The sequence below is a fragment of the Haematobia irritans genome, chromosome 4 (assembly GCF_050003625.1).
Source record: "Haematobia irritans isolate KBUSLIRL chromosome 4, ASM5000362v1, whole genome shotgun sequence".
In the NCBI taxonomy this organism is placed as follows: Eukaryota; Metazoa; Arthropoda; class Insecta; order Diptera; family Muscidae; genus Haematobia; species Haematobia irritans.
Genome location: NC_134400.1, coordinates 162,941,640 through 162,969,371, shown reverse-complemented (window position 1 = coordinate 162,969,371; position 27,732 = coordinate 162,941,640). Strand labels below are relative to the sequence as shown.

Here is a 27,732-nt window from a genome sequence, read left to right as displayed (position 1 = left end):
TTTAGGAAAATAAGAGTTATTTTTACAACTTTTCGACTGAGCAGTGGCGATTTTACAAGGAAAATGTTGGTATTTTGACCATTTTTGTCGAAATCAGAAAAACATATATATGGGAGATATATCTAAATCTGAACCGATATCAACCAAATTTGGCACGCATAGCTACAATACTAATTCTACTCCCTGTGCAAAATTTCAACTAAATCGGAGTTAAAAATTGGCCTCTGTGGTCATATGAGTGTAAATCGGGCGAAAGCTATATATGGGAGATATATCCAAATCTGAACCGATTTCAACCACATTTGGCTAGTTACTATGCAGATTCTACTCCCTATGCAAAATTTCAACTAAATCGGAGCAAAAATTTGGCCTCTGTGGGCAAATGAGTGTAAATCGGGCGAAAGCTATATATGGGAGCTATACGGATGTACGGAATTTGAGGAAGATCGGTTGATATTCACGCCAATTATGACCAGATCGGTGAAAAATATATATGGCAGCTATATCTAAATCTGAACCGATTTTTTCCAAAACCAATAGGGATGGTCTTTGAGCTGAAACAGGACCCTTTACCAAATTTTAGGACAATCGGACTAAAACTGCGAGCAGTACTTTGCACACAAAAATACACCAACAGACATACAGACAGACAGACGGACAGACTGACAGACAGACTGACGGACATCGCTAAATCGACTCAGAATTTAATTCTAAGCCGATCCGTATACTAAAAGGTTGGTCTACGATTAATCCTTCTTGGCGTTTCATACAAATGCACAAACTTATTATACCCTGTACTACAGTAGTGGTGAAGAAGGGTATAAAAATGACGCCACTTGAGAAAAGAAAACACAAAATTAACTTTATTTATTTGTTTTTATTTATTTATAAACTAATTCATTGTTTATTTCTATGTATAATGTTGTGGAAGGAAACTCACATATTTTTACACACTCTATTTTGGTTAAATTTCAACAATAAGTAATTTTTCCATATTTACTTCATGCCGATCAAATGTACCAACGCAGACATCATGTAACTGCAAATAAAAATAAATTATACCATATATCAAAATTCAGAACAAAAACCAGGTACATTTTTTTCAATTACACTTTCCTTTTTTGTATTCACATAAAACACCGTGCCACTTCTGAATAAATAAATTAACACAAAACACAGTAATTCCATATTCTCCGTTCATTCCAAGAAACAATCAACACATGTCTGACGCGCAAAATGAAAATCGTGTGCTTAATGCTTTTATAAAATCCTTTTCGCTGCAACAAAACTAAAAAATTAAATGGTCACGCAAACAATGTACATGGTCTTTATGACCATGTAATGGTTCTAGACATGTCTATACGGTCTCAAATTCTATCATTTAAATAATAGAACATGTGTGCGGCATCTGAGAACCATTTAAATGCTTATTGCCGATATATATTTTTCTCCGCTCGAAAATTATTTTTACAAAGACAAAATACATGGTTTTCGCGACAATTACATACTCTAGATATGCATTAAATGGATGCGGCTACCATGTCTAAACATGTTTTTTTTTCTGTGCATGTATGTAAGGCGGGCATGCTAACCATTGCACCACGGTGGTGCAATGTGATTAAAAAGTTAATTGTATCAATTAATTTATATAATAATTATTTGTACCAAGTTTCAAGTCGATGGCTTATTTCGTTCGGAAGCTAGTATAATTTCCACAGACGGATGGACATAGGCTTCTTAGACCAATATTTCAATGTGTTTCACACGGAATGACAAATTTAGTATACCTCGCGTCCTATGGTGGAGGGTATAAAAATGTTCATTGCACAGCATTTAGGAGTTTCAATTATATAGTTATATATAAAATTACAAGTGTCATAAATCGTGAAGAACTCTACCAAAATCATTGATAATAGTTCGTTCTCTTATTTCAGGCGAACATCCAGAAGCAATGCAGACAGAATCCAGTTCCGTTAATCACTCATCCGGGTTAACATTGCTTTGGTCATCGTCACTGTTGCTGTGTGTGCTCCAGCTATTATTGCATCATATGCCACAGTATATCTTTTGGAGAGGCTCAGAGGGTAATCCAAAGAACAATGAAACCATAACCAAGTTGGCGACCACTAACAAAACCACAACGACAACAACAACAACAACAGATCACACTTCAACACCCTGTGGTGCAAAGGATCAGAGAACATTGACAGTCAGGACAATCAACGATTTGCATAAACTTCAGCAAAAATATGGCGAAAAACATCAAAATAATATTTGCTGACAGGGTCGTGGGGTACCAGCAATGGCCACCAAAGTCATTATTATCAACATCATCATCATCATCATTGTCATCCTCGTCATCGTCATCGTCGTTGTCGTAGTAGCCATAAGAATGGGTTTTCACTCTCAACTGTCGAACAAGACCAAAATGACCACTACCATCAGTTGATGATGAGATTAAGTTGTTGATATGCAGAAGAGAAGTAGAAATCATGGTTTTGTTTTACTCATTTCCAATGGTTTTCCATTGGAACAAAAAGCTATTCAGAAAGAAAACCAAAATAAATATATGATACGACATCTTAGATAAGACACTTTACTATAATAGCTGCTATTTATAAGGTTTTTTCTATATATTAAGTAATAATACAAAACACTACTGCAAAGCTATTAGGCTATAACCTTACAATAATAATCGAAGAGAGAGTGAAATGACAGATATTCATAATACAGCCTTAAACTATTATTATTAGCCTAACTATTTTACTTTAAACAAATATATAAGGTGTAGCCCCCATATATAGCGAACCCTCTTGGCGGAGTAAATTTCATTTAGATCCGGTTGCAATTTAGTGCGAAGTATTATCCCACGGTCTCTTAAAAACAATGCAAAAATTGGTTCATATCCGTCTAGAATTATATATAGCCCCAATAAAAACCGATCACCAGATTTTATTTACCGCCTCTAATTGCGAAAATTGGTTCATACAGGTTCATAATTATTTATAGACTCCCCTATATAAACGGATCAAGAACTTAACTGACTGATATAACAGGTTGGCTGATAAGTCCCCGGTCTAACAAAGAAAAACACATTTTTTTTTGTCAAAATTCGTTTTTATACCCACCACCATAGAATGGTGACGGGGGTATAATAAGTTTGTCATTCCGTTTGTAGCACATCGAAATATCGATTTCCGACTATATAAAGTATATATATTCTTGATCAGGGAGAAATTCTAAGACGATATAACGATGTCCGTCTGTCTGTCTGTCTGTTGTAATCACGCTACAGTCTTCAATAATGAAGCACTCGTGCTGAAATTTTGCACAAACTCTTTGTCTTTTGTCTGCAGGCAGGTCAAGTTCGAAGATGGGCTATATCGGTCCAGGTTTTGATATAGTCCCCATATAAATCGACCTCCCGATTTGGGGTCTTGGGCTTATAGAAATCTTAGTTTTAATCCAATTTGCCTGAAATATGAAATCTAGAGGTATTTTATGACCATAAAGAGGTGTGCCAAAAATGGTGAGTATCGGTCCATGTTTTGGTATAGCCCCTATATAGACCGATCTCCTGATTTTATTTCTTGGGCTTATAGAAACCGAAGTTTTTATTCAATTTACCTGAAATTGGAAATCTAGAGGTATTGTAGGACCACAAATACGTGTGCCAAAAATTGTGAGTATCGGTCCATGTTTTGGTATGGTCCCCATATAAAACGACCTCCCGATTTGGGGTCTTGGGCTTATAGAAACCGTAGTTTTTATCCAATTTGTCTGAAATTGGAAATCTAGAGGTATTTTAGGACCATAAAGAGGTGTGCCGAAAATGGTGAGTATCGGTCCATATTTTAGTATAGCCCCCATAAGAACGATCTCCCGATTTAACTCCTTGAGTTTCTAGAAACCGTAGTTTTTATCTGATTTGCCTGAAATTGTAAATATTCTGGTATTTTAGGCTAACAAAAACGTGTATCGGATTAAATTTTTATCGGTCCATTTGTTAATGCCTCCATATGGACCGACTTCACTTCTTGAGGGTGTAGAAGGCGCACTGATCATGAAAATTGCTTGAAACTCAATGTAAAATTTCCAGATTTTACTTCTACAGATTTAAGATTTCAAATCAAGACGTTTTTTTATAATTTTCTTGCACACTTACAAGAGATGTTAATGATTCCTCTAAAACTCAAACCAAAATGGTTCTTATAAATCCAGAATCTGATTAGTCCTCATAGGTGAAATCTTTAAATTTATCTTCGGGACGTGTCCTGAAGTCCTCAAGCCCTCCTGAAATTTCAAAGGAAACCCTAATATTTGGTTCATGGTGGTGGGTACTTAAGATTCGGCCCGGCCGAACTTAGTGTTGTATATACTTGTTATTATTCAACATAGTTCCCTTCAAGAGCGATACAACGATTATAACGACCTTCCAATTTTTTTATACCATTTTGGTAGTACTCCTTCGGTTTTGCCTCAAAGTAGCCCTCAGTTTCGGCGATCACCTCTTCATTGCAGCCAAATTTTTTCCTTACACTGAAAAAAAAGCATGCCCGGTTCCAAAGATTTTGTCTTTTCTTTAAAAAATTTGGTATTGATTCCGAGCCAAAGAAGCGGAGAATACAAGTAAGGATACTTTTAAGACACAATTCTCTTTTAAATTTCGGTTTTGTGTACTTGCTTCTAGGAAGTAAATTTTAATTTTTCGCTTTTTCAGCTTATTTCTTTCATACGCTATCAAAGTCCTTTAAAACGAGTTAACGACAACTTTATTTTCTAAATTAAGAATCGACTTCCAGTAGAAATTATGCTATGTTTCAAGTAAAAAACCTCTTTAAAATAAAGTGTTGAAAAACATGTCCTATATCTGAACGAATTTTTTCTTTGTAGTCACGATGCAAAAAGACAACAAATTTAAAGACAATTTCTCTAAATTTAAAGAATTTTTCTGAATTATTAAAGTCAAAACAGAGGCCATTACTTTGCCAGCGGACTTTTGAGTCTTTCCACGCTTCGGAGACGGTTCACCGGTCGCTGTCCACTCAGCCGACTGTCGATTGGACTCAGGAGTGTAGTGATGGAGCCATGCTTCATCTATTGTACGCTACACCATGGATTGCTGTCATCAACAATCGAATTACATCGGAGGCAACATTTTAGCGACAACAATGTTGCATGTTCACCATCCAAATATTACATATTGCTCTTTGGGGTGATCACATTCCTTATCTGCGTGCATATTAGCTACATATATCAGTCAGTTAAGTTCTTGATCCGTTTAAGGTTGGCTGATAAGTCCCCGCTCTGACGCATAGATGGCGTCGCTAGTATTAAATGCATATTATTTTTAAACGGTACCAACCTTCAAATGATTCGTGTCAAAATTTGACGTCTGTAAGTCAATTAGTTTGTGAGATAGAGCGAAGCAACTTTTGTTATTGTGAAAAAAATGGAAAAAAAAGGAATTTCGTGTTTTGATAAAATACTGTTTTCTGAAGGGAAAAAATACGGTGGAAGCAAAAACTTCACTTGATAATGAGTTTCCGGACTCTGCCCCTGGGAAATCAAGAATAATTGATTGGTATGCAAAATTCAAGCGTGGTGAAATGAGCACGGAGGACGGTGAACGCAGTGGACGCCCGAAAGAGGTGGTTAACGACGAAAACATCAAAAAAAATCAACAAAATGATTTTGAATGACCGTAAAATGAAGTTGATCGAGAAAGCAGAGGCCTTAAAGATATCTAAGGAACGTGTTGGTCATATCATTCATAAATATTTGGATATGCGGAAGCTCTGTGCAAAATGGGTGCCGCGCGAGCTCACATTTGACCAAAAACAACAACGTGTTGATGATTCTGAGCGGTGTTTGCAGCTGCTTAATACACCCGTGTTTTTCCGTCGATATGTGACAATAGATGAAGCATGGCTCCATCACTACACTCCTGAGTCCAATCGACAGTCGGCTGAGTGGACAGCGACCGGTGAACCGTCTCCGAAGCGTGGAAAGACTCAAAAGTCCGCTGGCAAAGTAATGGCCTCTGTTTTTTGGGATGCGCATGGAATATTTTTTATCGATTATCTTGAGATGGAAAAAACCATCAACAGTGAGCGTTTGAAGGTCGAAATCGCGGCAAAACGGCCCCATATGAAGAAGAAAAAAGTGTTGTTCCATCAAGACAACCCATCGTGCCACAAGTCATTGAGAACGATGGCAAAAATTCATGAATTGGGCTTCGAATTGGTTCCCCACCCACCGTATTCTCCAGACCTGGCCCCCAGCGACTTTTTCTTGTTCTCAGACCTCAAAAGGATACTCGTACACTGAGAAAAATATTGTCGTGAGGTCAAAGATTTCATGTCTTTAAACTACGAATGCAAATTTTGCTTAGCATAGAAGACGCATTTCTCTAATATAAAGTTTTTTTCCTTGCCCAAAAGTCGATGAACTTTTCAATGAAGTCATATTATCCTTATAATTAAGCGATTTCACTTAAAAATGGGTATCATAACATGAAAGAAAAAATGTTTGGCCTAAGGTCAACTTGACTTTAATAATTCAGAAAAATTCTTTAAATTTAGAGAAATTGTCTTTAAATTTGTTGTCTTTTTGCATCGTGACTACAAAGAAAAAATTCGTTCAGATATAGGACATGTTTTTCAACACTTTATTTTAAAGAGGTTTTTTACTTGAAACATAGCATAATTTCTACTGGAAGTCGATTCTTAATTTAGAAAATAAAGTTGTCGTTAACTCGTTTTTAAGGACTTTGATAGCATATGAAGGAAAAAAGCTGAAAAAGCGAAAAATTAAAATTTACTTCCTAGAAGCAAGTACACAAAACCGAAATTTAAAAGAGAATTGTGTCTTAAAAGTATCCTTACTTGTATTCTCCGCTTCTTTGGCTCGGAATCAATACCAAATTTTTTAAGGTAAAGACAAAATCTTTGGAACCGGGCATGCTTTTTTTTCAGTGTAGGGAAAAAATTTGGCAGCAATGAAGAGGTGATCGCCGAAACTGAGGCCTACTTTGAGGCAAAACCGAAGGAGTACTACCAAAATGGTATCAAAAAATTGGAAGGTCGTTACAATCGTTGTATCGCTCTTGAAGGGAACTATGTTGAATAATAAAAACGAATTTTGACAAAAAAAAAAATGTGTTTTTCTTTGTTAGACCGGGGACTTATCAGTCAACCTGTTATTTAAATGACTTGTACCATTTTATGAATTCTTACCCTGTTTTTAACCTATTTGAAACAAAAAAAGTTAAAATTATCCATTAAAGTATGAAAAAACCCAAGTTATAAAAATTGAATTAAAAAAACTTCGTAGGTAGTTAAAATAAAGAACATGATTGGGAGTGCATCTTCCGGAAGTGCTTTTAAAGGTGTGCCTTTGGAAGAACTTCCAATTTTTTTGCTGGGAAATTAAACATTTTGACAAAAAAATACAAAAATTATTAATAAATTTTTCTGATTTAAATCAATATTTTTGATTAATTGGTGGCTAATTTTTATTAGAGATTAGTCGACATATTCGGCGACGGTTTCGACTGGCAAAAACTAGTCGGCGAAGGCTAAAATGGGCGGAGCGACTCGGCGGCTTCATTCTCTGACCCACGTACCAAATTTCAATCGTATCGGATGAATATGGCTTCTCCAAAAGGCTCCGAAGGTCAAATCTGGGGGGTCGGTTAATATGGGGGCTATACGTAAAAGTGGTCTAATATGGTCCATTTGCAATACCATACGACATATACCAATAACAACTACTTATGCCATGTTTCAAGTCGATAGCTTATTTCGTTCGGAAGTTAGCGTGATTTCAACAGACAAACGGACGGACGGACGGACCGATATGCTTAAATGCACTCAGAATTTCACCACGACCCAGCATATATCTAATTTATGGGGTCTTAGAGCAATATTTCGATGTGTTACAAACGGAATGACAAAGTTACTATACCCCCCCCCCCCCCCTCCTACGGTGGAGGGTATACAAATTGGAAACAATTTTCAAAGGAATCTATTTGATTTATTGTGGCTGGTAGTTATGATTCCGCTCGGCCGAACTTAAGGCCGTATATACTTGTGTTTTAATTGATTAAACTTTCAATTTTTCAACTAAGTTTTTAATTGGAAATATTTTTTGTTGATATTTTTTTCTGTGTAGAATATTCAATTACAATTTAAAATACATTACGACACCTACAGGCATATGCCATTATTTTCCTCTAATCCTGTGAACCAACATAATCAACATAAAAGCAAATTGCTCTATGAGTTTCTGTCATTTCCTGTGATACGCGTATGTGCATTGTACAACATTCGCATACCATTTAGTGCTAAGTCGATGGAATTACTGATAATATTTGTGTAATAATAATAGATGAATAGAATATATGATAAACAGTTCAAATGTAAATATCTATGTAGATTTCCCAATTGAATATTTCGTTTAGAATTTCAAATGACATAATGAAATGTCTTCAAAAATCGATGGGCATGACTTCATTACCAAGTGTTGCCATGCTGATAGATTCATTTCATTTAGAGGTATTGTGATGATAAGAAATAATATGTAAATGTAAAAATTATATCATATATGGAGTTCTTTACAATGTGCTAATATAAAATTTGAAATTTATTAATATAAGGAATAGGAATATTAAAGAATCAACTTTTGGTTTAATCGAATTTTATTTTGAAGGCATCGCATAACGTACTCAGTCTTTTTAAAGACTCCGTGGAGACAGGTATGTATAAATTTTAGATGGCTCTCAAAACTATAACATGCTGACACAATGGTCAGCACGAATAAAAAACGAACACTTGGTCCTAAAGATTTTGATCTGTAGACTACACGAAATTGTATATATAAATTCCAAGCCAAAGAGACAGTTTGAGGAAGAAACACAACGTAGAATCTAGGTTCTATAAAATTCAAATTAGGATACATTAACAAACTATCAGAAAGTTCAAAGCAGAAAACTACTTTTTAAATCATTAAAAAACAAGTAAGGAAATCTAAGTCGGGCGGTGCCGACTATATTATACCCTGCACCACTTTGTAGATCTAAATTTTCGATACCATATCACATCCGTCAAATGTGTTGGGGGCTATATATAAAGGTTTGTCCCAAATACATACATTTAAATATCACTCGATTTGGAAGAATTTGATAGACTTCTACAAAATCTATAGACTCAAAATTTAAGTCGGCTAATGCACTAGGGTGGAACACAATGTTAGTAAAAAACAAGTATATACGGCCGTAAGTTCGGCCAGGCCGAATCTTATGTATCCTCTACCATGGATTGCGTAGAAACTTCTACGAAAGTCTGTCATCCACAATCGAAATACTTGGGTTGTGGTATCTTAAAACTTCTTAACATCGTTTTCTAAATTGTGAGTTTGTCCATACGTGGTATATATTAGACAAAAAAGTTATGTATAGTTAAGTCTACAAATAATTACGAATCGATATGGACTTTTCGCACGGTACGTAGAGAGCCAGAATTGAAATATGTGGGTCACTTATATGGGGGCCATATACAATTATGAACTTGATATGGACCAATTTTTGTGTGATTGGAAATCGATTTATCTGAGGGATATATATAACTATAGACCTATATGGACATAGTTAGGCATGGTTGTTAACGACCATATACTAGCACAATGTACCAAATTTCAACTCACTCGGATGAAATTTGCTTCTCCAAGAGGCTCCAAAACCAAATCTCGGGATCGGTTTATATGGGGCTATATATGATTATGGACTGATATGGACCACTTTTGGCATGGTTGTTATATATCATATACGATCACCACGTCCCAAATTTCAACCAGATCGGATGAATTTTGATTCTCCAAAAGGCACCGGAGGTCAAATCTGGGGATCGGTTTATATGGGAGCTATATATAATTATGGACTGATAGGAACCAATTCCTGCATGATTGTTGGATACCATATACTAACATCACGTACCAAATTTCAACCAAATGGGAAGAATTTTGCTCTTCCAAGGTGCTCCGGAGATCAAATCTGGGGATCGGTTTATATGGGGCCTATATATAATTATGGACAGATATCGACCAATTTTTGCATGGGTATTTGAGGCCATATATTAACATCACGTACCAAATTTCAACTGAATCAGATGAATTTTGGTCTTCCAAGAGACTCCGGAGTTCAAATCGGGGGATCGGTTTATATGGGGGCTATATATAATTATGGACCGATATGGACCAATTTTTGCATGGTTGTTAGAGACCAAATACTAACAGCATGTACCAAATTTCAGCCGGATCGGATGAAATTTGTTTCTCTTAGAGGCTCTGCAAGCCAAATCGGGGGATCGGTTTATTGGGGGCTATATATAATTATGAACCGATATGGACCAATTTTTGCATGTTCATTAGAGACCATATATTAACATCATGTACCAAATTTCAGCCGGATCGGATGAAATTTGTGTCTCTTAGAGGCTCTGCAAGCCAAATCGGGGGATCGGTTTATATGGGGCCTATATATAATTATGGACCGATGTGGACCAATTTTTGCATGGTTGTTAGAAACCATATACTAACACCATGTACCAAATTTCAGGCGGATCGGATGAAATTTGCTTCTCTTAGAGGCTTCGCAAGCCAAAGTCCGTTTAAACGGACCCCCAAACGTGGACCGATATGGCCCATTTGCAATACCATCCGACCTACATCAATATCAACTACTTGTGCCAAGTTTCAAGTCGATAGCTTGTTTCGTTCGGAAGTTAGCGTGATTTCAACAGACGGACGGACAGACATGCTCAGATCTACTCAGAATTTCACCACGACCCAGAATATATATACTTTATGGGGTCTTAGAGCAATATTTCGATGTGTTACAAACGGAATGACAAAGTTAATATACCCCCCATCCTATGGTGGAGGGTATAAAAATATGGGAAACGTTTAAATCTGAAGCAATTTTAGGGAAACTTCGAAAAAGTTTATTTATGATTTATCGCTCGATATATATGTATAAGAAGTTTAGGAAAATTAGAGTCATTTTTACAACTTTTCGACTAAGCAGTGGCGATTTTACAAGGAAAATGTTGGTATTTTGACCATTTTTGTCGAAATCAGAAAAACATACATATGGGAGCTATATCTAAATCTGAACCGATTTCAACTAAATTTAGCACGCATAGCAACAATGCTAATTCTACTACCTGTGCAAAATTTCAACTAAATCGGAGCAAAAAATTAGCCTCTGTGGTCATATGAGTGTAAATCGGGCGAAAGCTATATATGGGAGCTATATCTAAATCTGAAAACAAAATTTGGCACGCATAGCTACAATGCTAATTCTACTCCCTGTGCAAAATTTCAACCAAATTGAGGTAAAACTCTGGCTTCTGGCACCGTATTAGTCCATATCGGGCGAAAAATATATATGGGAGCTATATCTAAATCTGAACCGATTTCAATAAAATTTGGCACATTTGACTATAGTACTAATTGTTCTGCTTGTGCAAAATTTTAAGTAAATTAGGGTAAAACTCTGGCTTCTGGGGCCATATAAGTCCATATCGGGCGAAATATATATATATGGGAGCTATATCTAAATCTGAACCGATTTCTCCAAAATCAATAGGGATCTATTCCGAGCCAAAACACATACTTGTGCCAAATTTGAAGTCGAGTGGACTAAAACTGCAACCTAGACTTTGATTACAAAAATGTGTTCACGGACAGACGGACATCGCTATATCGACTCAAGAGCCCACCCTGAGCATTTTTGCCAAAGACACCATATGTCTATCTCGTCTCCTTCCGGGTGTTGCAAACATATGTAGTAACTTATAATACCCTGTTCCACAGTGTCGAGCAGGGTATAAAAAATTAAACGAGGAACACGCAGAGAAAAACTATTATCACCTTAAACATGTTTAAAGTTTATAATGTTAGTTTTTGAACGGAGACAACCAAACACCTTCGTTTCAAAAACACTGTTTTCTCGCCTCCCTGGCCATAGGAACAGAGATGGTCTGTATCAAGCTATTTTAGGTTTGCGACTGTCGCAAAGTTTTAAACGTCACATACGCGCCATAAATGTAAGAAAAGTAGCAAAGGTCGCAAACTCAAAATGCTTCATTTCCTTCAGCTAGACAGCGAATGATATCCAAGATGATGATATGTGCGAAGAAATTTAAATTCTCAGGAATGTTCATAAAGTTATTAACGAGTATAAAAACAAAAACTTGAGAATAGAGTTATTTCACTTGGAGACTCCAAGCCGAAATTACAGTGAACTACTTAATGGTGCAGTAAACGTGACGGTCGGTATTCGCTGATCCTTTCTTTCCAAATTTTCTGCGGAAACTGGAAGGAAGGAAGACTACTTCAGTCTTGCAAAAGTGATTTTATGTTTAGAGAGAATTTTATAAAATCACGTTTTGGCTTATTAGAGCCAATTTCCATACTAATTAAAATTTTTCAAAATTGTAGCTAGTCATTCGCTGATGCAACTAAGGCTTAGGTGAACATTATGGACCACGCAAACCAAGAATACTTTGAAGTTGCGAATGAGAGATATAAAACTAGTGGAGTTTTGAATAAAGAATTTTTCTTTTGCATCCCTTTTGTCGGGAAGCCTAAGGAGAAAAATTGACCACCATGGTAGTCTACGGAGTTAAGTAATATGAGGAAATCCTGCAGGAAGCTCTTTAACAAAGCAAAGTCCACCAGAGCTCCTGAGGATTGGGACGCTTACAAGAAGAATCTGAAAGAATACAAGCGAGAACTGAGAAATGCTCAGCATAACTCTTGGAATGATTACTGCAGCAGTATTGAAAATACGTCCGAGGCTTCCAGACTACGGAAGGTACTAGCATCCACTAACTCCGCTCCAGGTTTCATTAAAACTTTGGAGGGCAATTGGACAACGTCCAGTGAGGAGACGCTGGAGGTACTATTGAACACACATTTTCCTGGAAATTAGACGGTTGAACCATGTACTGGCGGTGCCACAGTTGCTCAGCGGTCGTTTCTTGTCGAGGAAATTGTATCGGAATCTAGAATAAAATGGGCTTTAAATAGCTTTAAACCGTTCAAATCCCCGGACCTCATGGAATTACTCTGGCGGAGTTACAAGCAGTGACTGACAGAATCATCCCCTGGTTGTCGGCGATATATATAGGATGTATCAACTTAGCATATATCCCAGGAAAGTGGAGGGAAACAAAAGTCGTTTTCATACCTAAAGCGGGAAAAGCCTCTCACTCGAGTGCGAAGGATTTCCGAACAATCAGTTTATCCTCATTACTACTTAAGACTCTGGAGAGGACGACAGATATTTATCTTAGAACTAGCGTCGATTCAAGTTTGCTCTCGAAACGACAATATGCATACTCGAATGACAGGTCTACTGAGACCGCATTACATGAACTAGTCAGCTTTCTTGAAAGCTCACTATTTGCCAAAGAATACACAATCGTGGCGTTTCTAGACATCAAAGGGGCGTTCAACAACATCCTTAACTCGAAAACGGCCATCGACTGCCGCAAATCTTTCAATGAGATGGCTGAGCAGCACAATATTCACCTAATATGGGTGCCTGGCCATAGGAACATACCGGGGAACTGCGAAACGGATAAGTTGGCGAGGCTAGGGACTACCTTACATATTCCAGGGGAACTAGAATCTGTTGGTATGCCTTTGGCCACCTGCAAGCTCTTACTGCGTGAGAAGGCTGCTATGATGGCAAATATTCGATGGGAGAATTGCAAGGGTTGTAACGACACCAAGCAAATATGTCCCCATTCAAACTTTAACCGCATACTAGATATTCTAGTGTTCTCAAGACGTCAGATATCACTCCTGATATCTGCTATAACGGGTCGCTGTCTGATAGGCGATTTTGCAAAAACTATTGGCGCGAAGTATAATGACTACTGTATGAGCTGTCATGATGCGGAGGAAAAGGAATCAATTAAACACCTCTTGTGTGAGTGTCCTGCATTTTGTGTAAGTCGTAAGTGAATTTTAGGGCCATATAGCTCAACTTAGCATATATCCCAGGAAAGTGGAGGGAAACAAAAGTCGTTTTCATACCTAAAGCGGGAAAAGCCTCTCACTCGAGTGCGAAGGATTTCCGAACAATCAGCTTATCCTCATTACTACTTAAGACTCTGGAGAGGACGACAGATATTTATCTTAGAACTAGCGTCGATTCAAGTTTGCTCTCGAAACGACAATATGCATACTCGAATGACAGGTCTACTGAGACCGCATTACATGAACTAGTCAGCTTTCTTGAAAGCTCACTATTTGCCAAAGAATACACAATCGTGGCGTTTCTAGACATCAAAGGGGCGTTCAACAACATCCATCTGAGCTCGATTTTAAGTGGACTGACAATTTTGACTGTTGATCCTGGTATACTTAGGCTGTTAGACGAACTTCTTACAAAGATACGTATTTCAGCCACACTAGGACAAGCAAACATACAAACGTATGTCAACAGAGGCACTCCCCCAGGAGGAGTTCTATCACCTCTTCTTTAGGATTGTTGCTATAAACAACCTTCTGGTTTCCCTAGAAAAAGAAAGGATAAAAGTGGTGCCATTCGCAGATGATGTGGCGCTAGCAGTCAGGGGAAAATTCCCATCCACAATCAGAGATATTATACAGAGAGCCCTCCGGATGACTGAGAAATGGGCGAAAGATAATGGTCTTGGGGTAAATCCTACAAAGACAGAACTAGTCATGTACTGCAAAGATCGCAAAACTCCCACGGTTAGGCCCATTTCCTTGGGGGGTATTGAAATTCCCAAAATACCGTGGCGTTATTCTGGACAGGAAGCTGAACTTTAAGCTTATTATTGAAGAAAGGGCGAGGAAAGCAACGGTAGCTTTATATTCGAGCAAAAAGGCAATAGGGAAAAAAGAGGGACCAAAACCAAAAATTGTGCATTGGCTATACACGGCTGTGGTTAGACCTATAACGCGATATGGTGTTGTAGTCTGGTGGCCGGCACTTCACCAGTCGACAAATTTAGACAAGGTTCAACGTATGACGTGCTTGTGTATCTCAGGCGTATTCAGCCAGACAGGAACAAATTCCCCTATGTCATGCTGCATCTATTGCCTTTAGACTTTTTAGCCAAACATTCAGCTGCAACAACGGCTGTGCGGTTGCGCAAGCTATCGCTGTGGTCGGAAAAAAGGTTACGGTCACAGTTCTGTCCTCAAAACAATGTCAGATGTGCCTAACGTAGTGGATTACATTTTGGCGACACCACTTTTCGACAAAAAGTTTGAAACTCTAATTCCCAACAGTGAGGCGTGGTGCACACAGGCCCCGGGGAATAAACGATATATAGATTTCTACACTGATGGCTCCAAATTGCATGGACAAGTGGGTTTCGGAGTATATTCCAAAGATCTGGAACTTCGAATAGCGAAAATATTACCTGATCATTGTAGTGTTTTTCAGGCTGAAATATTAGCAATAAGAGAGGTGGCGAACTAATGTTCCAAAAAATGTTGGCATTAATATGTACTCAGACAATCAACCTGCAATAAAATCCTTAGACTCTGTGTTCCTTAACTCGAAAACGGCCATCGACTGCCGCAAATCTTTCAATGAGATGGCTGAGCAGCACAATATTCACCTAATATGGGTGCCTGGCCATAGGAACATACCGGGGAACTGCGAAACGGATAAGTTGGCGAGGCTATGGACTACCTTACATATTCCAGGGGAACTAGAATCTGTTGGTATGCCTTTGGCCACCTGCAAGCTCTTACTGCGTGAGAAGGCTGTTATGATGGCAAATGTTCGATGGGAGAATTGCAAGGGTTGTAACGACACCAAGCAAATATGTCCCCATTCAAACTTTAACCGCACACTAGATATGCTAGTGTTCTCAATACGGCAGATATCACTCCTGATATCTGCTATAACGGGTCGCTGCCTGATAGACGATTTTGCAAAAACTATTGGCGCGAAGTATAATGACTACTGTATGAGCTGTCATGATGGGGAGGAAAAGGAATCAATTAAACACCTCTTGTGTGAGTGTCCTGCATTTTGTGTAAGTCGTAAGTGAATTTTAGGGCCATATAGCTTAGATTACAGGCGGACCTGGAAAACGTCAACTTGAGCAGTCTGCTAATGTTTTTGGAACAATCTGGTTGGTTCAAGAGAAGAAAATAATAGAGAAGGTTCAGTGGTTAAAACTAGAAGTGCCCATATGTAATACGTACTTTTAGTTAATGTGGTATCACAATGGACTGAATAGTCTTAGTGAGCCTGAAACTTAATCGGGCTGACACTTTAAACTAACCTCGTCAAATATAATAATGCTTGACGAAATCAGATACAAAATTGTCGAGAAAATCACATGGTTGCGACTAACATGTCCAAAAATATGTTAACGTAATGCGCTTGAAAGAGGTTTGAGGTGATCGAAATGATAAACAATTTTTTTTTCTGCGAACGAAGTGCTATGTTTCAAGTAAAGCACGTCTTAAAACGTATTCTTTTTTTCAGTGGTTTTTTGTTTTGTTATCAAAATACAAATAGTCAACAAATTTAAAGACCATTTCATTAATGTTTAAGAATTTTTCAGGATTATTAAAGGCAAGTTGACCTCAGCCAAAAACAAAACGACTTTATTAAAAGTTCTATCGACTTTTGGACAAGGAAACAAACATTAGTGAAATGCATCTTCTATGCTAAGCACAATTAACATTCGTATTTTAAGGACAAGAAATCTTTGGCCTCATGACAATATTTTTTTTTCTCAGTGTGGGAACAGGAAATTGGTGGACAATTTTGTTTTTGGGAAATGAATTATTTGTTTGTGTGCCTCCAATATATTTTCAATCGGCGTGTACGTGACATTCACAAATAATAAAGATTGCAACAATCCAAACCGATTCAACGATTCAATCATTACACTGAAAAAAAGCATGCCCGCTTGCAAAGATTTTGTCTTTACTTTAACAATTTTGGTTTGATTCCGAGCCAAAGCAGCAGAGAATTCAAGTAAGGGTACTTTTAAGACGCAATTCTCTTGTAAATTTGGTTTTTGCGTACTTGAGTCTAGGAAACAAATTTTAATTTTTGCATTTTCAGCTGTTTTTCTTCATATGCTATTATCAAAATCCTTTAAAAACAAGTTAATAGCAACTTTATTTTCAAAATTCATACACGACTTCCAGTAGAAATTATGCTATGTTTGAAGTAAAAACGTCTTTAAACTAAAGTGTTGAAAAACATGTCCTATTTCTGAACGCCATTTTTTCTTGTTTGTAGTCAAAATGCAAAAAACAACAAATTTAAAGACAATTTCATTAATTTTAAAGAATTTTTATACACTCCATCATAGGATGGGGGTATATTAACTTTGTCATTCCGTTTGTAACACATCGAAATATTGCTCTAAGACCCCATAAAGTATATATATTCTGCACTCAAAAAAAAGTGAACTCTCTATTTCACTAAAGTCATATTAACTTTATATTAGTTCATAGAATCATTATGTTTGGAAAAAGTTTATTTTAGTCAAATAATTTTTTGCGTCTGTTAGTTAAATGAACTAAAAAACAAGAAAAAGTTATACACAAATAAAGCTTAAAGATTTCCTAATTTCGTATTTCTTACAAAATAGTTCATTATTTCTTTAAATTTGTAAATTTTACCAAAAATGTGTCCATCATGAACTTCGTATGTCACTAAAGACATTCTTGCAATTTTGAACTCCAAGATTTCTCTTAAAACTACAAAATTTTCTTCAACTACTGAAAAATTTAGTTATGTCTAATAAATTTTCTTGAATTTGTCGAAAAATATTTCCTTTATTTTTGCCATATCGGAGTGATGCCAGCGCTTGTAATACCGTTTAGTTAAAATTTTCTAAAAAAGTTCCAAATTTTCTAAAATTAATCGAAAGTTATCTTTCCTGGTGGGTTCACTGTTTTTTCAGTGTGGGTCGTGGTGAAATTCTGAGTCGATCTAAGCATGTCCGTCCGTCCGTCTGTTGAAATCACGCTAACTTCCGAACGAAACAAGCTATCGACTTGAAACTTGGCACAAGTACTTGTTATCGATGTAGGTCGGATGGTATTGAAAATGGGCCATATCGGTCCACTTTTACCTATAGCCCCATATACAGGGACCCTCAGATTTGGCTTGTGTAGCCTCTAACAGAAGCATATTTCATCTGATCCGGCTGAAATTTGATATATGGTGTTGGTATATGGTCTCTAACAACCATGCAAAAACAACCATGCACATCGGTCCATAATTATATATAGCCCCCATATAAACCGATCCCCAGATTTGGCTTGCGGAGTCTCAAAGAGAAGCAAATTTCATCCGATCCGGCTGAAATTTGGTACATGATGTTGGTATATGGTCTCTAACAACCATGCAAAAATTGGTCCATATCGGTCCTTAATTATATATAGCCCCCATATAAACCGATCCCCAGATTTGGCTTGCGAAGCCTCAAAGAGAAACAAATTGCATCCGATCCGGCTGAAATTTGGTACATGATGTTGGTATATGGTCTCTAACAATCATGCAAAAATTGGTCCACATCGGCCCATAATTATATATAGCCCCCATATAAACCGATCCCCAGATTTTACCTCCGGAGCCTGTTAGAGGAGCAAAAGTCATGCGATTCGATTGAAATTTGGTCCTTGGTGTTAGTATACTGTCTCTAACAACCATGCCAAAATTGGTCCATATCGGTCCATAATTATATATAGCCCCCATATAAGCCAATCCCCAGATTTGACCTCCGGAGCCTCTTAGAGGAGCAAAATTCATCCGATCCGGTTGAAATTGGGTACGTGGTGTTAGTATATGGTCTCTAACAACCATGCAAGAATTGGTCCATATCGGTCCATACACGCAAAGAAAAAATACTTTCCTCCGGAACGAAATTTTAGACAAACAAAATTCCCTTTTCTTATAATGTATTTTCTTTTGGAGCAAATAAACCCGAAGTTGTTATAAGCGATTCAACGATTGTCTCTGATATTTTTTATTTGCTTTAAAGGTAAATTTCTTAGCATCAAAAGAAAACTTTGTTTGACTAAACTTTCGTTCCTCAGAAAAGAAAACTCTTATTTCTGTGTAATTATATATAGCCCCCATATAAATCGATCTCCAGTTTTTCGGTCTATAGTTATATATAGGCGATCCCTAATCACACAAAAATTGGTCCTTATCGGTTCATAATCATGGTTGCCACTCGAGCCAAAAATAATCTACCAAAATTTTATATTTATAGAAAACATTGTCAAAATTTTATTTCTATAGAAAATTTTGTCAAAATTTTATTTCTATAGAAAATTTTGTCATAATTTTATTTCTATAGAAAATTTTATCCAAATGCTATTTCTATAGAATTTTTTCCCAATTTTACTTCGCTGTCCACTCAGCCGACTGTCGATTGGACTCAGGAGTGTAGTGATGGAGCCATGTTTCATCCATTGTCACATATCGACGGAAAAACTCGGGTGTTTTACGAGTTAACAGCAGCAAACACCGCTCAGAATCATCAACACGTTGTTGTTTTTGGTCAAATGTGAGCTTGCGCGGCACCCATTTTGCACAGAGCTTCCGCATATCCAAATATTGATGAATGATATGACTAACACGTTCCTTTGATATCTTTAAGGCCTCTGCTATCTCGATCAACTTTATTTTACGGTCACTCAAAATCATTTTGTGGATTTTTTTGATGTTTTCGTCGTTAACCACCTCTTTCGGTCGTCCACTGTGTTCACCGTTCTCCGTGCTCATTTCGCCACGCTTGAATTTTGCATACCAATCAATTGTTGATTTCCCTAGGGCAGAGTCCGGAAACTCATTATCAAGCCAAGTTTTTGCTTTCACCGTATTTTTTCCCTACAGAAAACAGTATTTTATCAAAACACGAAATTCCTTTTTTTTCATTTTTTTCACAATAACAAAAGTTGCTTCACAAAAGACGCTCTATTTCACAAACTAATTGACTTACAGACGTCAAATTTTGACACGAATCATTTGAAGAATGGTACTATATAAAAATAATATGCATTTAATACTAGCGACGCCATCTATGTGTAAGACCGGTGACTCATCAGCCAACCTCGCTCGATATATATGTATTAGAAGTTTAGGAGAATTAGAGTCATTTTTACAACTTTTCGATTAAGCAGTGGCGATCTTACAAGGAAAATGTTGGTATTTTGACCATTTTTGTCGAAATCAGAAAAACATGGGAGCTATATCTAAATCTGAATCGATTTTAACCAAATTTGGCACGCATAGCTACATTGCTAATTCTACTTCCTGTGCAAAATTTCAACTAAATCGGAGTGAAAAATTGGCCTCTGTGGTCATATGAGTGTAAATCGGGCGAAAGCTATATATGGGAGATATATCTAAATCTGAACCGATTTCAACCAAATTTGGCACGCATAGCTACAATGCTAATTCTACTCTCTGTGCAAAATTTCAACCAAATTGGGGTAAAACTCTGGCTTCTGGGGCCATATAAGTCCATATCGGGCGAAATATATATATGGGAGCTATATCTAAATCTGAACCGATTTCTTCCAAAATCAATAGGGTTATATTCTGAACCAAAACACATACTTGTGCCAACTTTGAAGTCGATTGGACTAAAACTGCGACCTAGACTTTGATTACAAAAATGTGTTCACGGACAGACGGACATCGCTATATCGACTCGGGAGCCCACTTCCGTACGAAACACGCTATCGACTTGGCACAAGTAGTTGTTATTGATGTAGGTCGGATGATATTGCAAATGGGACATATCGGACCATATGGCACATATCGAAACCGGTTTATATTTAGGGCATTTCGAAGAATAGATCAAAAAATATTTTTTGGTTCCAAATTTCAACTCTATAGCTCCATTATTGATGGATGTAGCATGATTACAAAAGACAGACCCACATCGTTTGGTCTTCTTAAAATTTTATCATGATCCAAAATATACATGTATATTTTGTACGGTCGATTATTCATAATTCGATGTTTTAGAAACGGAATGGCAAACTTATTATACCTCCTCCCCATCCTATAGTGGTAGCTGTAAAAACTGTGAATTTCCAAAAAAAAAAAAAAAAATTCTTTGCCTATACATATATTGGCTAATTGTTTTTTTCCGAAATATTTATGATATTAGCGAAACAGTATAACATCTAAAAAATTGATGCAAAATGTATGCACTGCGTTCTAAAAAAGAATGACTTCCACCCTATGACAAGTCCGTGTGAAATTTATCGCTCAATATCTGGATCAAAAAAATATTTTCATTTAATTTTTTAACAATTCCAAACTTTTTGATATTGATCTTCCTAGCAGTTTTTCCTGCAGTATGGTGGCTATTTGGCTACTATTATGTTTATCTCAACATTACCTATCTGAAAAAATTACTCTTTTATTTGAGTATAAAAATAACAATTTGAATATAAACAAAATTATCTCTATTATTTAATTTAGGTTGCATTTCCTCTTGGCATTATTCCATTGTAAAAACGTATCCAATATAGAAGATATTCATGGTGCTCGTATTTCTGTATATTATCAAAGTTTTGGAGTTGTAAAATCCCAATAAAGTTGTAAGCCAACTCCATATAATTATTCAAACTTATTTAGGTTGAACATGAGCGATGCGTATGTGAATATAGAAATGTATTTTAAGTAAGCAAAATAATTGTATAACATATATGTATATGTATGTGTGTAAATATATTAAAAAAAACAATACAAATAAAATAATTGTACAGAAAAAAATAATTGATTGATATTTCGAAAGTAATTTTCAGTATGGTAAGTAACTCAGATGCAAATGTTTTGCGTTAAACATTTAAAAGTAAATACGGCTGAAAGTTTGGCATCCGATCCGGTTGAAATTTGGTACGTGGTGTTAGTATATGGTCCTTATCAACCCATAATTATATATAGCCCCCATATAAAGCGTTACCCTGATTTGATTTTGTACGTATAGGTAGTATATAGCCTCCAACAACTATGCAAAAATGGGTCCATAATTATATAGCCCCATAAAAACCGACCCCCATTTTTCACTTCACTTTCTCTAATTACCGCACAATTTATGGTTCATATCGGTTCGTAATTATTTAGCCCCTATAATACGCCGATCCAGAACTAAATTGTATAAGTATTTAACAGGGATCGGGAGCGGTCCATTTTTTTCGCTCCGCTCCGGAGAAAAGAAAAACCGCTCCGCTCCACGCTCCGCTCCAAAAAAAACAAGTATATACGGCCGTAAGTTCGGCCAGGCCGAATCTTATGTACCCTCCACCATGGATTGCGTAGGAACTTCTACTAAAGGCTGTCATCCACAATCGAATTACTTGGGTTGCGATAACACTTGCCGATGACAAGGTATCGTAAAACTTTTTAACACTGTCTTCTAAATTGTAAGTTAGTCCATAAGGGGTATATATTAAACAAAAAAAAAAAGACCGATTAAATACGTATATAATTCAGTTTGACAAAATTTTCTATAGAAATAAAATTTTGACAAAATTTTCTATAGAAATAAAAACTTGACAAAATTTTCTATAGAAATAAAATGTTGACAAAATTTTCTATGGAAGTAAAATGTTGACAAAATTTTCTACAGAAATAAATTTTTTACAAAATTTTCTATAGAAATAAAATTTTGACAAAATTTTCTATAGAAATAAAAACTTGACAAAATTTTCTATAGAAATAAAATGTTGACAAAATTTTCTATGGAAGTAAAATGTTGACAAAATTTTCTACAGAAATAAATTTTTTACAAAATTTTCTATAGAAATAAAATTTTGACAAAATTTTCTATGGAAATAAAATGTTGACAAATATTGCTATAAAAATAAACTTTTTACAAAACTTTTACATACAATTTGACAATTTTTACATGGCCGTTAGAGGCCATATACTAACGAAATGTACCAAATTTCAACCGCATCGGATGACTTTTGCTCCTCCAAGAGGCTCTGGAGGTCAAATCTGGGGATCGGTTTATATGGGAGCTATATATAATTATGGACCGATATGGACCAATTTTTGCATGCTTGTTAGAGACCGTATACTAACATCAGGTACCCAATTTCAAACGGATCGGATGAATTTTGCCCCTCCAAGAGGCTCCGGAGGTCAAATCTGGGGATCGGTTTATATGGGAGCTATATATAATTATGGACCGATATGGACCAGTTTTTGCATGGTTGTTAGAGACCATATACTAACACCACATACCAAATTTCAATCGGGTAGGATGAAGTTTGCTCCTCCAACAGGCTCCGGAGGTCAAATCTGGGGATCGGTTTATATGGGAGCTATATATATTTATGGACCGATATGGACCAATTTTTGCATGGTTGTTAGAGACCGTATACTAACATCAGGTACCAAATTACAACCGGATCGGATGAATTTTTCTCCTCCAAGAGGCTCCGGAGGTCAAATCTGGGGATCGGTTTATATGGGGGCTATATATAATTATGGACCGATATGGACCAATTTTTGCATGGTTGTTAGAGACCGTATACTTAGACCACGTACCAAATTTCAACCGGATCGGATGAATTTTGCTGCTCCGGAAGGCTCCGCAAGCCAAATTTGGGGATCAGTTTATATGGGGGCTATACGTAAACGTGAGCCGATATGGCCCATTTTCAATACCATCCGACCTACATCAATAACAACTACTTGTGCCAAGTTTCAAGTCGATAGCTAGTTTCGTTCGGAAGTTAGCGTGATTTCCACAGACGGACGGACAGCCGGACAGACGGACAGACGGACGGACGGACGGACATGCTTAGATCGACTCAGAATTTCACCACGACCCAGAATATATATACTTTATGGGGTCTTAGAGCAATATTTCGATGTGTTACAAACGGAATGACAAAGTTAATATACCCCCATCCTATGGTGGAGGGTATAAAAAATTGCTCCACGCTCCGCTCTTCGAGAAAATTATAGTACAAACATTGTATTATACTGCTAGACAAGGAAAAAACTTTATTTCAGAGAAATACGTCTTCTATTCTAAGCATAATTCGTATTCGTATTTTAAGCATGTGAAATATTTGGCCTCCCGACAATATTCTTTGCGGTGCACCATCTACTATTTAATATGTGATAGAAACCAAATTTATGAAAATGGACCAAAATAGACCAAATTCCGACCGACCATCGGACCAAATTTAAAAATTAGAAATCTTTTGGACCAATTTTGGTCCGATCGGACCAAAATGGCAACGCTGATTGGAATTGAAAGTCTATACACAGAGTAGATGTTACTACTCTCCGGAAGTTTTTTTGTTTATTTTGCAACAGACGTAGAGAAGAGGTTTTGTTATATTTGTAATGTGTGTGTGTATATTTATGTTTGCAACAACCTCCATTGAAATCAGTCCGTGGTATACCTACGAATATTCTAACTCAGATCTAGTGTTACCTAATTTCGCTTTTTTCCCCTTTATTGTAAAATAAGTAAGGAAAGTCTAAAGTCGGGCGGGGCCGACTATATTATACCCTGCACCACTTTGTAGATATAAATTTTCGATACCATATCACATCCGTCAAATGTGTTGGGGGCTATATATAAAGGTTTGTCCCAAATACATACATTTAAATATCACTCGATCTGGACAGAATTTGATAGACTTCTACAAAATCTATAGACTCAAAATTTAAGTTGGATAATGCACTAGGGTGCAACACAATGTTAGTAAAATATAATATGGGAAACATTTAAATCTGAAGCAATTTTAAGGAAACTTCGCAAAAGTTTATTTATGATTTATCGTTCGATATATATGTATTAGAAGTTTAGGAAAATTAGAGTCATTATTACAACTTTTCGACTATGCAGTGGCGATTTTACAAGGAAAATGTTAGTATTTTGACAATTTTTGTCGAAATCAGAAAAACATATATATGGGAGCTATATCTAAATCTGAACCGATTTCGTCCAAAATCAATAGGGATCTATCCTGAGCCAAAACACATACTTGTGCCAAATTTGAAGTCGATTGGACTAAAACTGCGACCTAGACTTTGATTACAAAAATGTGTTCACGGACAGACGGACAGACGAACATGGCTATATTGACTCAGGAGCCTACCCTGAATATTTTTGCCAAAGACACCATGTGTCTATCTCGTCTCCTTCTGGGTGTTGCAAACATATGCACTAACTTATAATACCCTGTTCCACAGTGTGGCGCAGGGTATAAAAACACGTTGTGTTTTCCCCAACGTACGTACGTACAAAAATACATATCGTACATTTTAAACGTTTACTCACACTACGCTAAGTAGTAGCTATATTTAAAATTACCTACACAGTGTAATTTCAAAGTTACACATTTCATTCAAGTAATATTTTATTCGGAGCGGCTATTCATTTGGAAACCGCTCCGCTCCCGCTGCGGCAAAAAAAGGTCTTGCTCCGCTCCGCTCCGGATCCCTGGTATTTAATGCGTGTTTTTATACCCTCCACCATAGGATGGGGGGTATATTAACTTTGCCATTCCGTTTGTAACACATCGAAATATTGCTCTAAGACCCCATAAAGTATATATATTCTGGGTCGTGGTGAAATTCTGAGTCGATCTGAGCATGTCCGTCCGTCCGTCTGTTGAAATCACGCTAACTTCCGAACGAAACAAGCTATCGACTTGAATCTTGGCAAAAGTAGTTGTTATTAATGTAGGTCGGATGGTATTGCAACTAGGCCATATCGGTCCACTTTTACGTATAGCCCCCATATAAACGGACCCCCAAATTTGGTTTGCGGATCCTCTAAGAGAAGCAAATTTCATCCGATCCGGCTGAAATTTTGTACATGGTCTCTAACAACCATGCAAAAATTGGTCCACATCGGTCCATAATTATATATAGCCCCCATATAAACCGATCACCAGATTTGATATCCGGAGACTCTTGGAAGACCAAAATTCATTTAATTCTATTGAAATTTGGTACATGGTGTTAATATGTGGCCTCAAACACTTATGCAAAAATTGGTCGAAATGGTCGTTAATTATATGTAGGCCCCATATAAACCGATCCCCAGATTTGACCTCCGGAGCCCCTTGGAAGAGTATAATTCATCCGATTCTGTTAAAATTTTTTACGTGATGTTAGTATATGGTATCCAACAACCATGCAGGAATTGGTTCATATCAGTCCGTAATTATTTATAGGCCCCATATAAACCGATCCCCAGATTTGTCCTCCGGTGCCTCTTGGAGAAGCAAAATTCATCCGATTTGGTTGAAATTTGGTACGTGGTGGTAGTATATGATATTTAACAACCGTGCCAAAAGGGGTCCATATCAGTCCATAATCATATATAGCCCCCATAAAAACCTCTACGTAAGGTGCAAAAAGTCCATATCGATTCGTAATTATTTGTAGACTTACCTATACATAACTTTTTTGTCTAATATATACCACGTATGGACTAACTCACAATTTAGAAAACAGTGTTAAGATACAATGACAGTCTTTCGTAAAAGTTTCTACGCAATCCATGGTGGAGGGTACATAAGATTCGGCCTGGCCCAACTTACGGCCGTATATACTTGTTGTTTTTTTTTTTATACCCTAAACCACATAGTGGTCAGGGTATAATAAGTTTGATCGGCCAAAAAATGTGCCTACCAGAAATATTGATTTTAGACCCCATAAAATATATACCGATCGACTCAGAATCACCTCCTGAGTCGATCTAGCGCTTGGTGTCCGTCCGTCTGTCCGTCCGTCCGTCTGTCCATGTATTTGTTGTTTACAGGATTCCGGTCGCAATTATTAACCGATTTTGATGACATTTGGTACAGGGAGTTTTTTGGGCACAAGGACGAACGCTATTGAATTTGGAAGAAATCGGATCAAATGTAGATATAGCCCCCATATATGTATCGCCCGATTTCGACAAATGGGGTCACGTTGCACTTTTTTACTAACCGATCGTCGTCAAATATATCACAAAATAATCTTCTGCATCACCCTTTAAACCTGCAAAATTTCATCGAAATCGATTCAAATTTAGATATAGTTCCCATATATATGTATCGACCGATTTTGCAAAATTAGGTCATAAAACCCTTATTTATCAACCGATCTTACTCAAAGATGGCTAAATGTAATCTTCTATAACACTAACTATATGTGCGATAAATCATCGAAATCGGTTCAGATGTAGCTATAGCTCCCATATATATGTACCGCCTTAAATGATCTTACCCAAATCTTGCACAAGGTAACCTTTTGTGGTATTAATCAAACCCGCAAAATATTATGCAAATTGGTTCACAACTACATATAGCTTCCATATATATTCATCACTCGATTTTCACAAATTTGGCCATAATACTTTTATTTATTAATCAATGTTAATCGAATTTCAAATTTTGATGTACTAGCCGATCGTATTTATACGTACTTGTAGCCCTTACGTAAGAATATTGCTCGATTTTTACAAATTTGGATTTACTACCCACACTAATTGAGCGATTTTCTCTTTTTATACCCTCCATCATAGGATGGGGGTATATTAACTTTGTCATTCCGTTTGTAACACATCGAAATATTGCTCTAAGACCCCATAAAGTATATATATTCTGGGTCGTGGTGAAATTCTGAGTCGATCTAAGCATGTCCGTCCGTCCGTC

The 27,732-nt window shown here is 36.8% G+C and overlaps 1 protein-coding gene across 1 annotated transcript in view; it reads left to right on the top strand.

Moving 5' to 3' along the window:
* The window catches only part of LOC142236388 (hemicentin-2-like), a 61,446-nt gene extending 57,846 nt beyond the window's left edge, over positions 1–3,600 (top strand). The window contains exon 6 of the mRNA XM_075307625.1: positions 1,935–3,600. Within this exon, the coding sequence (XP_075163740.1) occupies positions 1,935–2,281 (347 nt within the window). The 3' untranslated portion in view covers positions 2,282–3,600. The remainder of the gene's footprint in view (positions 1–1,934) is intronic.
* The last annotated feature ends 24,132 nt before the right edge of the window (positions 3,601–27,732 follow it).